Genomic DNA, 17,418 nt, shown 5'->3' with positions numbered 1-17,418 from the left:
ATATTTGTAAATCTGTGAATTTTTTTTTTTCTGTTCCGAAAGTGTATAATTGCTTTAAAGAACAGTTGTCAAAAAATTGTGTTATATGTTAAACGGAAATTATATCTTTCCATTGTGGTTGTCCTTTAATAATATATTCGAACTAGAGGGCAACATTGTTCACCACTAACATTTTTATTTATTTTAAAAGCCTTATTATTGAAACAATAACCATTGTATTTAAATAAAATAGTCCTTTGTTTGTTCAATGTGACCTATTATAAGAGCATTGGTTAAAAAATACTTGCCTAATTCTAAAATAATTGTGTTGTAAAACAAAACAATTTAAATTGCTCTAGATCTAAATATGCCATATGTCGCATTAACAGTCTGCACACAATCCAGTGCCCAAGTTCATAGACAAACTTCTAAGCATAAAACATAGCTAAGCACAGTAAAATTGTGCTTACCGGAAGACGGTTATCAGCCAAAAAAACATTTCACATGTACAATCTGTGACTGATATCCTGCCGTTTTTGCTCAGCAGATGAGCAATGATTTCCTTCTTATATCTTGTAAATCTTGTTCATAATTTGTGTTTTATATTATATTGTTTTCTCGTAATTTTAACTATTTGAAATTTGTATAAAAAAAATTATTTGTTATCTCTTGGTAATTTGACTGCAACTCAGCTTTTGGCTGCGATGATCTTTGTTTAAAAAAAAACATTTCAAATCTCAAATTTAGTATGTAGCTCATGGTTGAGGTATAAGCAGCAATGAACATTGATGCGCCATTTTGCACCATCATTTTAAAGACACTGGACACTATTGGTAATTGTCAAAGACTAGTCTTCACAGTTGGTGTATCTCAACATAGGCACAAAATAACAAACCTGTGAAAATTTGAGCTCAATCGGTCGTCGAAGTTGCGAGATAACTATGAAAAAAATACCCTTGTCACACGAAGTTGCGTGTGCTTTCAGATGCTTGATTTCGGGATCTCAAATTCTAAATCTGAGGTCTCGAAATCAAATTCGCGGAAAATTACTTCTTTCGCGAAAACTACGTCACTTCAGAGGGAGCTGTTTCTCACTATATTTTATACTATCAACCTCTCCCCATTACTCGTTGCCAAGAAAGTTTTTATGCTTATAATTATTTTGAGTAATTACCAATAGTGTACACTGCCTTTAAGGCCCAAGTGGGAAGGTGACCTTCAAGGTTATTGTAAACGTCCGTCATTTACAACCAACAGGTGGAGTACGAATAAAGATATTTGTGATTGTGGCAAGGTGTCCCGTCTTTATTTCTAAGAACTTTTACAATCAGGTGAAATCCGGTGTCATGCCAACAAGTATCCGCCGAAAATAGCGTCCTCTGCGCATGCGTATAGTGGACGCACGGACACTATTTGGCACACTTGACATCAATAGTGTCCGTGCGAAGGCGATCGGATGTAACAGACTGTAGGCAGGAATGGACAGTTTTCTTAGAAACAATGCGGGGATGGTATTCGATAAAACTGCTCGTCACGAATAAACAGTATTGGACCTTGGAAGTTTGCTTCCTCCATGATTTGTTTTAATCGGGAAGTATTTGGTCGTATGAATGGACTATATGTCAAGATGATTGTACATGTACTCGCAAATAATAATATAAAAAAATAAAAAAACATAAAAAAGACAACAACCTCAGATGAAAAGATAAACTGTGCGACATCTAATCAAATAATGTGACGTCATGGATGCTTGACAAATCACATCACAGAATGTTAATGAGCGGGCACTATCGGCAGGTGACACTTTTTGGCATGACACCGGACATCTTGAAGTGAGAGTGAAGACGCAGCCCCCACCCCCTCCCCCCCACATGATGTGGAACCACAGGGTCCTTGCATACGCATTTTTTCTGTACATCAACATTGCCACTGTCGTTGTGCTTTTCTATGGGAATGTTTTTCCTTCTCCAAAATCGGTTCAAAAAAGGGAAACCTTACAAAGGGACATTTTTTGAGAATGGCAATTGTATAGCCTACTACATAGAAAACAATGCATGCACTAAATGTACAGCATGTGTATTCACGTATTGATTGCAGCGAATACCCAACTGCCGATCATTAATTTGCCATGTTGTTCATGACATGCACTTAGCTTGTAAAAAAATGGCGAACATATTCCGTTGCCAAGGGCGTTTAACTATACACAAGGACGGTTTTGCACGGGGCGGACACAACTGCATATGAAAATGTGTCCGGGTGGACACAATTGCATTATGCAGCAGCATCCGGGCGGACACGATTGCATATGCAAAACCGTCCGGAATAATGTCCTCCGGATAGTATTGCATAGAGGACATAATTGCATGCGACACCGGCTTTGAGTGTCATAACATAATTATAGGCTTTAATTCCCGCATAAATCACTTTTAACAAGATTGGTGATATGGCAGTTTTTACTTTTATTAGAGGAGGCTTCCAGTAGCTTTACACAAGGATGGCGTGTCGTCAAGACTTAAGGAAACTTCACTCATTTCGTCAATAATCGATTTTGTAACATATTATATGACCTAGGCCTACACATTAACTGCATGTAGGACAAACCATAGAGCAAGGCAAACTACACTATACAATATTAAGCAATCTCCGAAACTCAAACAGAACTGACTATACAACTACAAATATTTCAAAATGTACAATATACCGCAGTGTCTGTGTACATGATATACATGGGCCTATACAAATGTATGATAAATGTTTATTATATACAATTTATATTAAAAAAAAAACTAGTTATCTCTGGATAAGAGTAAGTTCCAGGAACAACAAATAATGATACCTTTTTCTAAAATTCCTACGTCTAGACTTTAAATCAAAGTCGCCGAGTTCGCCGGCCACAAAATAGGCCCTATCAACAGCGTCTGTAAAGGTTCACATGACCACAAACTTGCACGCCATAACGACTTGAGTCGAGTCTAACATTTGAATGTTTCCACAGCCTGTTGCTATAAGATTTTTCATATCATTATTTGGTATTAAATAAGCAGCTCCAAATGATTACGTCATCACAGATCACCGCATCAATCCGTACACACAATTTCCCGAGTTTAATTTTATAGTTTTATCCGCTTTTTTTAATATAGTTTTGATATTGTTACAAACAATTGTTGGTTAATCAGAAATGAAGCTTTATTTCGCAGCACTTAAAAAAAGTTAATTATTGTTCTTTACTTAAAAAACATAACAGAACACCCCCATAACAATACGTGTCAGTCCTTAATGTGTTTTAAATCTACATGATATAGACTGCAGTGCAGATATCAAGAGAGGGTGGTTTAGAAGGAACCAAAGGGCACGTGGTCTATAGAGAGCCCATTTCGACGAAGCACACAATTGTTTTTATCCAAAACTTCGGGTTGTTGTAATCATGTCACAAGTTAACGAGTAACCAGTTCACCTGACGTAATCGCCACAATCGAACCATAGAGTTATATATAGCTCTATGAATCAAACTATAGTTGCGCCATTTTGTTTTGGGCAGTTTCCCTCCGCGCAAGCTCAACATATTTACAGGCAATTTGATTCCCAAACCGGTGTCATTTGGAAATTTTGAGATTATGAGCTTCTGTTCCCAATATTTATAGGAAAAACATTCAAAAGAGGGCGCTATATGAAGAAGTCCCTTGCTACAAAATTGACAAGCGTGGATTGTTTATTTATTATCACCGTGTGTGACTGATTTTGTGAGCTTTCCCACTGCAAAGTTAAAAAACTAACAACCCTTCTGAGACATGAGAGTGATATGACGAATTGGTAATCCTGATCACCTTGTTGGACAAGATAGCACCCACTAACATGCGCTGTATGGGCATTTTCACCTAGGACGTCGTTCAACAAACAAGGATTCCTTTCATACGATGATGTAGCCCACGTCCTTGGTCAAAACTTCCGCTAGTGTAACAATTTGTCGTAGGTCCGGACCTCCGACAAAATGTAGCAATGTTGGACAAGATTTTACAAGGGACCCTGGACACTCCAAAAATTATTGTCCTTTCACACGAGGTGCATTTTGTAAAGTCTTACAACCATGCTACAATTTAGCAAGGGACCCTTGCTAAATTGCTCTCATGTGAAAGGGGCTAAAGGGACACAATCTCCAGCCACATCACACCAGCAGACAGTAGCCCCCGCTTGGCAACAGTGCAATATGTCTTAAATTTGTGCCAGGTTCATATGCAGGGTTTTATTAGTTCTTGACAAACTCGAGATCCAGTAGGAATTACAGAGCTGTGAAAAGAAAAGAAAGAACAAAAAAAAACACAAGTGGTTTTAATTTGGCACCAATCCACGCAAAAAATAGAGCATTATGAACTAGTTGAAATTCACACAGTGTATAACCTTTGTTGGCCAAAACTCGGGCTTGACGTTTCAACAGAAAGATATATACAACTTACTTATTGTGCACGTTGCACCAGTGAAGCCTAATGCGCATGTGCATGTACAGGAGATCACCGACAAAACTCCATTATTTTCACAATAGACACCACAGCCTGAAAAATGCAATAAGTTATGAGTAAATATCAGTATAGGTCAAAATTTCAAACACTCGGACAACATTTGGTATACGTGCCAGCCAAGGACCCCACAGTATCTACACTTTTATGTAAGGCCTAAGCCAACAGTAATAAACCTGTGAAAGGTACTATAGACACATTTGGTAATTGTCAAAGACCAGCATTTACACTTGGTGTATCTAATTATGCACTAAATAAAAACCTGTGAAAATATGGACTCAATTGGTCATCAAATTTGCAAGAGAATATGAAAGAAAAAACACCGTTGTTGCATTACTTTGAGTGCTTTCAGATGCACAATAAAAGATTTCAGCTGATGATTATTTGAGTGAGGTATAACCTCTTTCTCAAGAACTAAGTTACTTCAGAGGGAGCCGATTCTCACAATGTTTTATACTATCAACAGCTCTCCATTGCTCGTTACCAAGTAAGTTTTTATGCTAACATTTATTTTAAGTAATTGCCTTAAAGCTAGCTCTGTCATGTTATGAGTCACGAGAAAAACTGTGGCGGGAAAAATGATATCGGAATATAAAATAATTGAAACTTACTGTCTGTTATATTCAGTGTACTCGGTATAACATCGAGCGGTGCAAATGGCGACCCCGCCCTCAAAGTCTCCTCCGTGATGAAATCAAACACACTATTTCTTAACAAACGAGTAATCCCAACGTCTGAATTGAAGACTACGCTGAAATCAACTTGGGTGGTGGTTGTTGTTTCAGAAGCGCTGTATATGAAGTGAAAAAAGGCCGAGAACAAAAAGAAACATGTTTAGCGTCCGGGTTTCTCAAAAAAAGGAAGGAGGAGGGGCATTTTATTTTTTATTTTATATTTCAAGATGATCGCCATTGTTTTTAAAATATCAAATATCCATTGTTTTATCTACTGCTCAAACACACCATACATAAATGAAACACATTTTTGACAAGACATTCAGATTGATTTAGCTGAGATCATTTAAAATAACCATTTTGTCATCGAATTAAAAAACAATTATTAAAAATAAAACTTCAGATTTTTGGTTTAATGTGCATAAGAAATAAAATAAAATAAAAATAAAAAGGAGGCGGCCCCTCAAAAGGAAGCAGGCGGGGACGCTAAACAAGTTTTTTTTTACTCGGCCTAATGGATAGGAGCCCATGATGAGATGTGGACAACATCCCTAGGCAATGAGACTGAATTTGATGCTATTTTCTTAGGCTGGTTACGTATCCCCAGGGTGGTAATAACAACTGAGTCAACTCATCAAATAAATTTTCTCAAGGAAAAAGACAGGTAGGATCTTCAGAACCAGTGGTTTCATTTGATACAATGATGTCATTGGATTAAGTACGTGCAGTGACGTATTGGTTGGCATGGACGGCCAAATTGTTGTAAAACACTCAAATTCACGATTTCTGCAAACTTTCAATTAAATAAAAAATACCTCCCATACTAAGCTACTTTTGTACTTAGCAGCTCTATGAAATTGAGCCAAGTCTTCATGAGAACTTACGCAAAATCGGTGACGGTGCTCTCTTTAAAGTCGTCGACGTAGGTGGCGCTGTTTCGAAAGATTTGATTCATCTATTTATCACGAGAGAAGTGGGGGGGGGGAAGAGAATGAAATAAAAGCGACAACAGTTGGTGAAACTGCATGGTACAATTGCGGAGAAGGAAGGACATTTTTAGAGTTGTTGGGTGCAAAAATTAGTTAATGGCCTGACGTTTTGACCCTAGAAGAGTCTTTCTCGATGGGTGTTTGTGGGTTTTTGTGGGGGTGTGTGCGTGTGGGTTTGTAGCCACATTCAAACTGGGACCTAGTACAAAAGGGACAATGGGGTCCACGGTTGCTATCACAAAGAGTTGAACAAAGGAGGGTCCACGATTGCAGGTGTTTACACACTTGTGTATGCGAGTAGGTATCATTCAAACCGATGACCCTAAACAAATGAGGGATAGGTCCACGGTTGCAGGCGTATAATACAAGTTTGAGGTGTTGGGTGTTTGTTTGTTTGTTTGTTTGTTTGTTTGTTTGTTTGTTTGTTTGTTTGTTTGTTTGTTTGTTTGTTTTTGTTTATTTTGTTGTTTGTTTGCTTGTTGTTGTTGTGGTTTTGTTTTTGTGGGGAGTATAGAAACAACTATCAAAACTTACTGCTGATTCGAAGTCCGTTTTCAGGGTGGTGTATTGAGCAGAAGAAGTGTCATCCAAGACCGACGTGAAGCCAGTTCTTATGATCATATAACCCGTCACTGTCGCTGAATGGTTAACGATAAGTACAGGACTGGTAATATTATTACAACAATAAAATAATATTACTAAGTTTTTACATTATAGCGCTTTATCGCACCCTAGTGCGTATTTAAGCGCTCAGTTTAGTCTTACTAAGTATGGGGTACATTCCTTTTAAAAGGCACCGTGTTATGTTTTACAAGGTGCTGTGGCGCAATTTGCTGCCGATCAAACCAGGAACACCGGGGCGAACCCCTTCTATCTCTTTGAGTTTGAATTGATAAGAAGCGTCAGTTCTACTTACGTCTCGTCGATGTACCTGCATTTAAAAGAAAAGAAGAAAAATTGTTGTTTTAAGGGAAGGTATCTTCGTTAGTCAAAAAACTAAAAGTCACCTGGAAGTGGTATTTTTTCAAAATAAAGCTTTTGTCACTAATATATGTGTTTTGATGAGTGGAATGTGAACAAACAGTTAACTAAGATTTAAAAAAATCAGTTCTTATGTTATTTACAAATTTAAGAGTAGACCCCGACCCGAGAGGGCGCTGTTCGTGACGTCAATCGAGGCAGACTTTGCCTGTAATGCGTAGAGTAAACACAATTGCAAAGTACATGTACGGACCAAGTCGTGAGTTTGTACATTTCAAAAAAAAAAAATTGTTTTTTGCCGGCAATGCCGACCAGGTGTATTGCTGCTGAATGCAGAAAAACACTTTTTGAATAGTACCAACTCACGACTTGGACGTACATGTACTTTGCACGTGTGTTTACTATACGCATTGCAGGCAAAGACTGCCTCGATTGACGTCACAAAAGGGGTAGGCGGAGTCAGCCCCAAAACAACTTTATATATTTTTTAAACATATAAATCGTGACAAACAATTACTAAAAAAAAATGTTTTATTGTTCGTAAGCATATACTCTTATGTTTGAAAGAAAAAAAAATCCATTTCCAGGTGACTTTAATGAACAAAAAACAATCTTTGGTAAGAAGCACGTGCAGCATACATGTATAACATGTATTTGATGTTTGGACTTGTTTTGGACTTGGTGCTCACGCTGAATTCTGAATTCTCGGGGTGTTGCACTCTGACTAAAACTGTTGATACAATTTCCTCTGTATTTTGGGTTTTATTTCAACGGATGTTTCAAAAGTGTTTAATGACTAGATTCAGTTGATTATTCCCCTCTGATGAATGTAGTTTTAAAATGGATGCAAGCTATCAGGTATTGATAACATTGACACCAAACAATTCTTTCAACTGAAATCAGTTTAAAAAATTAGCAGCCGATTTTACGAAACGCTAGCATTAATCCTATCTCGATCTAGGACGAGTAACTCATCCTAACTTATGATATGGCTTAAATGCGTCATAACGTCTATTACGAAACTTACTCGTCTTAAGTCCTATGATTAATCCTAAGTTAGGAAGAGTTTGGTGAAATCGACGGCTTGGGTCATAGCTTCAAGATAATCAAGAGCAGGTCACGTCTTAGAGTGAGAAATGAGTTCTCCATCCAGCGTGTAGTAAACGACTGGAACAGCCTACCCTCTCACATAGTTAATGCTAAGTCAATGAACATTTTCAAGAGTTTGCTCAACAGGGATTGGGACAACTTTCCAATGAACACCGGTAAACGGTTTTGTTCAAAGGCCCACACATGGTGTATCACAACTTATATATAAAATCACAAACCTGTGAAAATTTGGTCGGGAGAAAATAACGGGAAAACCCACCATTGTTTCCGCACGTTTCGCCGTGTAATGTCATGTGTTTAAAATAAATCTGTTATTCTCGATATCGAGAATTGATAATTGTTTTAATGTTTTCTCAAAAAGTAAAGCATTTCATGGAATAATATTTCAAGAGAAGTCTTTCACATTACCTTCTGTAAACCCTGTAAGTTATTTGTAAATCTGTGATTTTTTTTTCTGTACCGAAAGGGTCCAATGGCTTTAATCCTATCTCTATCTATGATTAATCCTAATTTAGGAAGGGTTTAGTGAAATCGTTCTCCTCCCAGCGTGTAGTAAACGACAGGAACAGCTATACCCTCTCACAGTTAACGCTAAGTCAATGAACATTTTCACGCGTTTGCTCAACATAGATTGGGTCAACTTTCGAATATTCGAGAGCTTGTGTGACATTTCAATGAGGGCTTAATTAGATGGGGACTTTTGGAGGGGGTGGGACTTACTAGCGACAATGACCACAGGTACAACAATTGCCGTAACTAAGAGGACCAGCAAGAGTCCGATGGCAAAGCATGTGATATAAGTTCTCATCATTGCCATTTGAAGATTGGGTGGGGCTTCACTGCCATAATTACTATCGTCATCCCCTGGCTTCTCCTATAAAATAAAAAAAGAAGAAGAAACTTTTACATGGTGTTGCCGCAAGCCTCTCTTAGTTTTACTTCCACTAGACAAAACTTCAACTTTTTTTTTTAAAGACACTGTACAACTTGCGTAGTTGTCATATGCCAGTCTTCTCACTTGGTGTATCTCAACATACACACAAAATAACCTATAGAAATTTGAACTCAATTAGTCGTCGAAGTTGCGAGATAGTAGTGGAAGAAAAAACACCTTCGTCACAACAAGTTGTGTGCTTTCAGTTGCTTGATTTCGGGACCTCCAAATATAATTCTGAGGTCTCGAAATCAAATTTCAAATATTTTAGTGGAAAGGTACTTCTTTCTCGAAAACTACGTTACTTCAGAGGATTGTTATTAAATGATGCAGGCTTCATGAAATCGCCGGCTATGAGAGGGGGTGTAGAGAGCATATTGAGCGGCCCCTTAACAGGTTTCTGTATAGAAGTGTGTCCAACCCATCTGAGTTGTCGTTTTTTTGATGTTTTTTTTTATCCCTTTTCTGGATTCGGGAACATTTTTGCATTTCACACTTTACTAACCAAGCGACAGCAAAGGATGAACATCTTTTATAAAATGACATATATTTAAAGACACTGGACACTATTGGTAATTGTCAAAGACCAGTCTTCCCACTTGGTGTATCTCAACATATGCATAAAATAACAAACCTGTGAAAGTTTAAACTCAATTGGTAGTCGAAGTTGTGAGATAATAATGAAAGAAAAAACACCCCTGTCGCACGAACTTGTGTGCTTTTATATGGTTGATTTCGAGACCTCAAATTCTAAATCTGAGGTCTAGAAATCAAATTCGTGAAAAATTATCTCACAATGTTTTATACTATCAACCTCTCCCCATTACTCATCACCAAGTAAGGTTTTATGCTAATAATTATTTGATTAATTACCAAGAGTGTACACTGCCTTTAAACGCACATAATCATTCTTACCATATTGAATGTATTTTCGTTTGCGTAGAATGTGCTGTTGTAGTATCTAGCGGATGAGACGGGTGCGGGCATCGGTCGCTCCTCTCGCGACCTGGTCCTCCGAAGCAACCGACTGACCCTCCGTTTCGGACGCCCCACACCACGGGGGGCCGTTGACCGTCGCTCGCGGCCGCCGTCCGGGTAGAACTTACTCTTACCATCATTCGATAGGAACAGCAACCCACTTAGCTTCACTCGGCGACGGCTTGCCTTGAACCAAAACGAAGATAATGCAAATTCGTGGTCAAATAAGTATTTCAATGTGCTTTAATGGCACTGGACACACCTTTGGTATAATTGTCAAGGACCAGTCTTATCACTTGGTGTTTCTCAACATATGCATTAAATAACAACTCTGTGGAAATGCGAGCTCAGTTGGTCGTCGAAGTTGCGAGAGAATAATGGAAGGAAAACACCCTTGTCGCACAAGTTGTGTGCTTTCAGCAGATGCTTGAATTCGAGACCTCAGCTGAGGTCTTGAAATCAATTAAAATATTTTAGCGGGAATTACTTCTTTCTCATAAACTACGTAACTTCAGAGGGAGTCGTTTCTCACAATGTTTTATACTATCAACAGCTCTCCATTGCTCGTTACCAAGTAAGTTTTTATTGCAACAATTATTTTGAGTAATTACCAATAGTGTTCACAGTGCCTTTAAAGAGGGGTTCCCAGCACATTAAATTCTGCGATCCAACCATTTTACAACAGATAGTTTATATGAAATTTGGGAAAACAAGTCTCTAATCCTTCTGAAGGTTCTGAAGTGCAAAAACTGAGGTGTTCAAATTGACACCATCGGTGTTGTCACATGGTATCAAAAATAAAAGTTACAACATAGGCCTAATGTGTCAAAAGTTAAAATAACACTAGTATCTGCAATTACCTTGGTGTTATACCACCCTAAATAATTCTCTCTTGTGTATCTATGGGAGAATACACGTGGTGTCAATTTCGACAGCCAAACAACTTATTCTGCAGTGAATCTTTTGGAAAATAGATGCTTCACAAAACGAAATTTGACACTTGGGGTCCCTTATTTAATTCCCCGATAAACCCAATACAGAAGTATTTGAAAAACATGTTTTTTTTAAACAAGTTTTCAGTTATTATAAAATTCGACAATGTCCACAGATTTACACTAAACTTACACAGTTTGAAGATAATGATAGTAGAAAGCTTCCCTGAAAATATTACGTGCTGAGGTGCTGTAGTTTTGGGGAAATGAGTAAAACAATGTCATGAAAATAATTTTGGTCTCATGAGACAAAAATTATTTTAATCACTTACAAACGTATTTTCATGACATTGTTTTACTCATTTCTCAAAAACTACAGCACCTCAGTAAGTAAAATTTGAAGGGAAGCTTTCCACTATCAATATCTTCACACCCTGTAAGTTTAATGTAAATCTATTGACATTTTGAAAAGGTACCCAAATCCTTTAAGGAAGCATGTGGATGGGAAACACCGTTTTTGTTGGGTCAATTTACTTACATTGCGACCCGATGCTGGTCGGGGCCGGCGAGCCGATACCGTGGCGGGTCTTGCTCTTTTCCCGCGTCTCTGTTAAACCAAACAGAAAACAAAAACTGAGACAATCAACAAAACTAAACCCCGGTTTCATACTTTCTACAAAAAAATGAGATACAAATGTATACGTCACATCCCTGTTTTCGCTGCGAGTGTTTCGCAGGAGTTTAGCACATTTCTACTCTACTGATTTATTTATTGCGAATTGGTGACGTAATATTGTCAGTATCGCATTCACATGCGTATAGGAAGTATAAGCGGGCATGAAGGCCCGGTCACACAGGCCCCGATATGAGAACGAAAACGAGAACGATAAAAATGCACGCCCTCTTTGTGTCGTTATCTTTATCGTTTTCGTTGTCGCTGCAGTTAAGTGTGAGAAGTCCGTGTCCGAAATGTCGCTTTGGGCAATGGTCACTGCCGGGTACTCTTTAATGTTGTCATTAAAACAACTGACCTAAACAGAATCGCTCGAACTGCACTGACAACACCTTTGTCCTTTTCAACCGTTTGATTGTGTTTATCTTAATACACCCAACGTGGTGAACATTTGATTTAATTTTGTTTAGCGTTTTGAGATATTCGCCGAGAATCCGGAGCAATTAATGTCCACGCCCCTGGAAAAAAAATCCCTCAGACGAATACATAATCTGAGAAACGATTCTGAGAGCAACCCTTCTCGGATTCAAACTTTTGGCGGTAAAAAACTTATATCTTTTAACAAACCACATTACTTCGAAGTGTAAGAATTCTCAAAATTCTGTGAAAGAATCCTCAAAATTCGTTATTCTATCGAAACCGCCGAAGCCTTCTACCCAAATAAGTTAGTGTGCTGCGATTTCGTTAGAATAAGAAATTTTGAGAATTATTTCAATTTCAATTCAATTCAATTCAATTCAATGGTTTATTAAAATTCTATTCAATTCGCTGCCAGCAGCAGAATTACATGAACAGTTACATAGTTTTATTTGCATGGTTTTCAGATCGAATACGAATACGAATTTCATTTCAGGGGGAAATACTCTCTCTCAAAAAAAAGGTTATATAAAAAAGCCTTTGAACTTAACAATAGACTAAATTAATCAATACAATGTTGTATCCAATCATCTGTATACCTTTAACACAGCAAACCATGAGAGGAAAAAGTATAATGTTGAACTTACTTTTCTTGTCATTAGTTTGTTCTACTTGTTGTGTTTGTAATCTTCGGTAGAGTATAATAGCCTATGTCAACGTTGTCCTACAAATTCCTAGTCCTATAGGCCTAGGCCTAATAAAAACTAGGCCTATAACTACAAACACAGGCAAAAAAAAATCAAAATCCACACTACTTACGGAATTCATGTTGAAGAAACTCTCTTCAACGGAAGCCCAAAGCAGACCACAAGATGAGATTAATCACAAAAGTTGAACCTCGTTGGTGTAGCAGTTGGTAGAAGGCGACCGTTCTTTAGGCGTGTCGATTGCATTACATCGTATAGTTCCGTCAGGTTTCACCTTAGAAATGTCCGCTGAACCACGACATTTTTGGCCCATCGCCAAAAACACATACACAGTCGTAGCCTTGTCTCAAGGCTCTTTACGCAAGCACCCCGCCTTGAATTCACTACGTAGCATGAATCACACGTTGAACGACGAACTGCACGGTACAGTATACCGTGGGGTCGAAGCATGGTTTTTCAGCCTCGTACAACGAAGCTGACAAACTTGGGACAAGGCTAACATAGTGACAGAAAGTTGGCGGTTACGGTTGGGCGCACATTTTGAATGGTGTTTGTTGGATGGCATTTCAGTTTTCTATTTTTTAAGGTCAATGACGAAATATGGAAATAGGCCTTTGTACAAGTGCTTTTGAGCAACGCAGTAAGGCCGTGTATGCACAAACTGTTGCGGCAATTTTGGTAAGATATTTTGGGTGCATGCAAGCGTGAGAACAGTTATTACATGTTGTTTGTCATGTCGTCATTTCACAGCAAAGTTTAAGTAGATAGGGGCGAATGGGTTTTAGCTTTTACAAAAGCAGACTTTTGACAAACAGAGTGCCACATTGCACATTGACGCACACATTGATGATGAGGGACTGGCGCAAAGTCAATGCGAAGATTCAAGTATTAAATTAAGTTAAAGTTTGTTTGAATACAAAATCCTAAAGCAGCGTGTAAAGATGAATATTACTGTAACATTGTTGTTTATCGTCTGTTGATGATTGGGTCGAACACGTGGTTGCGATGGATTTAGCTTCTGCCGCCACCAAGCGTCCTACAATTCTGGTTTGTGCTAAAGTGTTGGCTATCTTGATTTCTTATTGGCGCGTAGAAGCAATTTTGAAAGTGAGGCCGGTAGAGATGGTCCCTGCCACAACGGCAAATTTATCTGGTAGTGTCCTCTTTTGAATGACCCCCCCCCCCACACACACACACAAAAAACAAAAAAAAAACAAAAAAACAATGATGTCACATTTTGCCCTTTAATTAAAGACACTGGACACTATTGGTAATTGTCAAAGATCTGGGCCCCATTTCATGGCTCTGCTTCCGCCGAATTCTGCGCTTACGGTCACGATTCCCCGCTTACATGCAAGCGCCAAACGCTATACTAAAAATGTTGGTTGTGTGAACTGGTGTGCTTATCTTCGGTACCTTATGGAGACCAAGTACGAAACAAAGAACGGAAAACAAAATGACTCCAAGGGGGAATTCTAAAGACTGGGGTGCTCCATCCACAAGGAAATTTGTGTACAAAGTCTTAGGGAAATTTGTGTACAAAGTCTATACGAAATTTGTGTACAAAGTCTATGGGAAATTTGTGTACAAAGTCTATAAGAAGTTTGTGTACAAAGTCTATGGGAAATTTGTGTACAAAGCCTATGGGAAATTTGTGTACAAAGTCTATGGGAAATTTGTGTATAGTACAAAGTCTATGGGAAATTTGTGTACAAAGTCCATAGGAAATTTATGTACAAAGTCTATTGGAAATGTGTGTACAAAATCTATGGGAAATTTGTGTACAAAGTCTATGGGAAATTTGTGTACAAAGTCCATGGGAAATTTTTGTACAAGGTCTATTGGAAATTTGTGTACCAGGTAGAGTACAAATAAAGGGAAATAAAGGGGAAAAAACGAAAGAAAGCTCCATAAGGATGCATTTTTAAGAATGCGTCCGTGCCATGTATTTACAATGGGTCCGCACCATCTCAAAGGCCCCAAAAGGTTCTCGACCAGCTGTGTCACATGGTTTGTATTCCTCTAGATGTACTACATTAATCTATGGTCTAATGTAAACTTAACAATCATGATCCCAGACACCATTTGTTTTCTTTTTCTTTTTTTCTTCATTTCAATTCAGTCATTGATAATTTGCTATTTTATTATTACCTATGAAATATATACATTTATGTACAAAATATGAAACCTACAGCGCTTTCATCAGTCCTTCTAAATATTACAATACACATCATCAGATTTGCCTGGCAATAACTGAAACTATACATATCACTGTAGAGTTGTTTTACAAGCAAACGTTTCCAGAGAACACTAACTCAAAGAAACTGTCTCCCAAAACAAAACAGTTGAACAAAAAAAATACCTGAAACAGTATGGTAGGGTGTACCATTGGTTATGAGTAGCATATAAATGAATACACATGTACAAATAAAGAAACAAACAAACGAAAAGCTAGAAAATTTAGTTTTTTACATTCTTTACATCAAAACCATCAACGAAATTATATGTATCTCCAAATATTACAGCCAAGCTCATTCTTATACAAAGTAAAGACGTCTACAAAAATATGAAGGGCTACCACAAGAAGAAATAACTCATGGATAAGTCAATAGTGAAAGTGGCAATACAAATACATGTATTTACAAGTGCTTTTTCTAAACACTTTTATAAATTGGTTTGTGCGACCACCACAAACATTATAGATAAATCGTGTACAAGTATCACACAACTGCAAAACGAACATAGAAACAGACAAGTTAATTTCAGCATTTCAGAGCCCCAACTTTGTGACAAAAACGATAAAAAGCCTCCCAACAACCACCTGATAATATTCCATGCAGCAGTTTCCCATTGGAAAGATTTCAACGCAATATTGTTTTCAATAGAGGGCGCCCCATCCTAGGCTAATAAAGAGCCATGGCCAAGTTCGCACAATGACAAAAACCATGTTGTAGCAATTTGTTTTGGATTAAAGAAATGAAAATTGTGTATCTTGCAAGCGTTGCATACAGCATGGTTCATACTTCCTGCTGTGAATGCAAATGCGATACAAAGTTTGACGTCACAAATTCGCAACGAAGAACTCGCATCAGTTGCAATGTGCTCAACTCAAAAACAAAGCTGTGACGTCAAAATTCGTATCACGTTTGCAGTCACAGGAAGTATGAACCGGGCTTGACTCCACCTACATAATGCTCAGTTATTGAAGCTCACTGTCTATAGACATCAATTTTCATGTGTCCTATTCGGTAGAGTTTTCCGTATTTACCAGCAACTTTTACCCTCGCAAGCGCTTTAGGCGCAGGCTTAAACTCACATCATGCTGCAGTCTAGTAAACTATAATGCCATCATCTCGTAATGGAAGTGCCAGCAATGCATTTAAAAAAATTAACGCTGGACATTATTGCCTCCAAATTCTGGCGAAAATCCACAACTGCTCTCTCTGAAGCAGAGGGTCTCTCATATCGAAGTGCACAACAAAGACATGACACTCTTCCATTTAAAAAAAGTTACGCCTCAAAGACATTGTATATTTCCCATGAGTGGATATTCCCTTCACACTTAGATGTCTCACACATCGAAACTCTCCTTCAAATTCGACTTGAAGATTGAAGCTAGAACTTAATTGCTTGAGCATGCCTTTCCATTATAGTTGAGCAAATCTCAAATCTATAGAGTGCTTCAACGTCAAAACGACACCTTCCGAGGCGAGTCCTTTTGAAACTCGAAAGCCTCCTAACAGTAAGGTGTACCCCGCACCTTTGTGGTCAATCAATGTTCGGTTAATTTCAGAGGCTCCAAACTTATTTCAGGATGCCTCACTAAAAATGTGTACCTCACACCTCTCAATCTTAATAGTCAAGGGTACATTTTTAAAAAGCATCAAAACATTTCAGTTGAGAGTGCCTTTTTATTGAGCAGTACCACAAACCCGAAGTTCTCTGAGAGGAGACCCAAGTGTAGTGTACCTCACTTCTTCCTCTCTAGGACAACAGTGCAGGGCCTAATTTCATGGCTCTATTTGGCTCTGTTTACTGTAAGCACAGAATCGGCGCTTAAAGGTACCAGAGAATTTTGTGCTTGCGGCAAGCGTGTTTCATGGCAAGCGGCGAATTTTGGTTTCTGCGCGTGCGTACTCCAAGTTACTAGGCATTCTACGCTTACAAGGCTAGCACAGACATTCGGCGCTTGCACGCGAGTGGGGAATCGTGATTGTAAGCGCAGAATTCGGCGGTAAGCAGAGCCATAAAATTGGGCCCTGTTTATAAACAGACACTAACAATATTATGGGTGCCTCTACATCATGCTAAGCTACATAGAGATTAAATCCTCAAAGTGCATCCCCACCAAATGAGTTGTGCCTCACATCTTCCTATCTCAGTCTTGATGCATCTAGAGCAACATGGACAAATCTTTAGTTGGTGATGCATATTAGCTCAAACGTACCACACAGAACTTAAAAGACATTGAGGAAGGAGAACCTCACCAATGAGGTGTACATGTACTTCACAACCATCGAAGTCAGTGGTTCG

The 17,418-nt window shown here is 38.3% G+C and overlaps 1 protein-coding gene across 1 annotated transcript; it reads right to left on the bottom strand.

The window, feature by feature from the left end:
• Positions 1-1,887: 1,887 nt before the first annotated feature.
• Positions 1,888-13,139, bottom strand: LOC139938618 (uncharacterized). The gene is made up of 10 exons (XM_071934212.1): positions 12,998-13,139; positions 11,627-11,695; positions 10,094-10,342; positions 8,965-9,118; positions 7,070-7,084; positions 6,688-6,791; positions 6,049-6,119; positions 5,102-5,280; positions 4,431-4,526; positions 1,888-4,263 (listed from the first exon to the last, which is right to left on the bottom strand). The coding sequence occupies exons 1-10, from the start codon at positions 13,004-13,006 to the stop codon at positions 4,256-4,258; spliced, it is 954 nt and encodes a 317-aa protein (XP_071790313.1). The 5' UTR covers positions 13,007-13,139; the 3' UTR covers positions 1,888-4,255.
• Positions 13,140-17,418: the final 4,279 nt, after the last annotated feature.

The sequence above is a fragment of the Asterias amurensis genome, chromosome 6 (assembly GCF_032118995.1).
Source record: "Asterias amurensis chromosome 6, ASM3211899v1".
Taxonomy (NCBI): Eukaryota; Metazoa; Echinodermata; class Asteroidea; order Forcipulatida; family Asteriidae; genus Asterias; species Asterias amurensis.
The sequence above is the reverse complement of the archived record's forward strand: the minus strand, read 5'-3'. Positions and strand labels throughout refer to the sequence as shown.

What these genes read in the sequence shown, in the direction of transcription:
- LOC139938618 (XM_071934212.1), bottom strand. An exon ending in AAACGGACTTCGAATCAGCA is followed by an intron (nt 6,120 to 6,687) that starts GTAAGTTTTGAT and finishes CGTGATAAATAG; the next exon opens with ATGAATCAAATCTTTCGAAA. An exon ending in TACACTGAATATAACAGACA is followed by an intron (nt 4,527 to 5,101) that starts GTAAGTTTCAAT and finishes TGCATTTTTCAG; the next exon opens with GCTGTGGTGTCTATTGTGAA.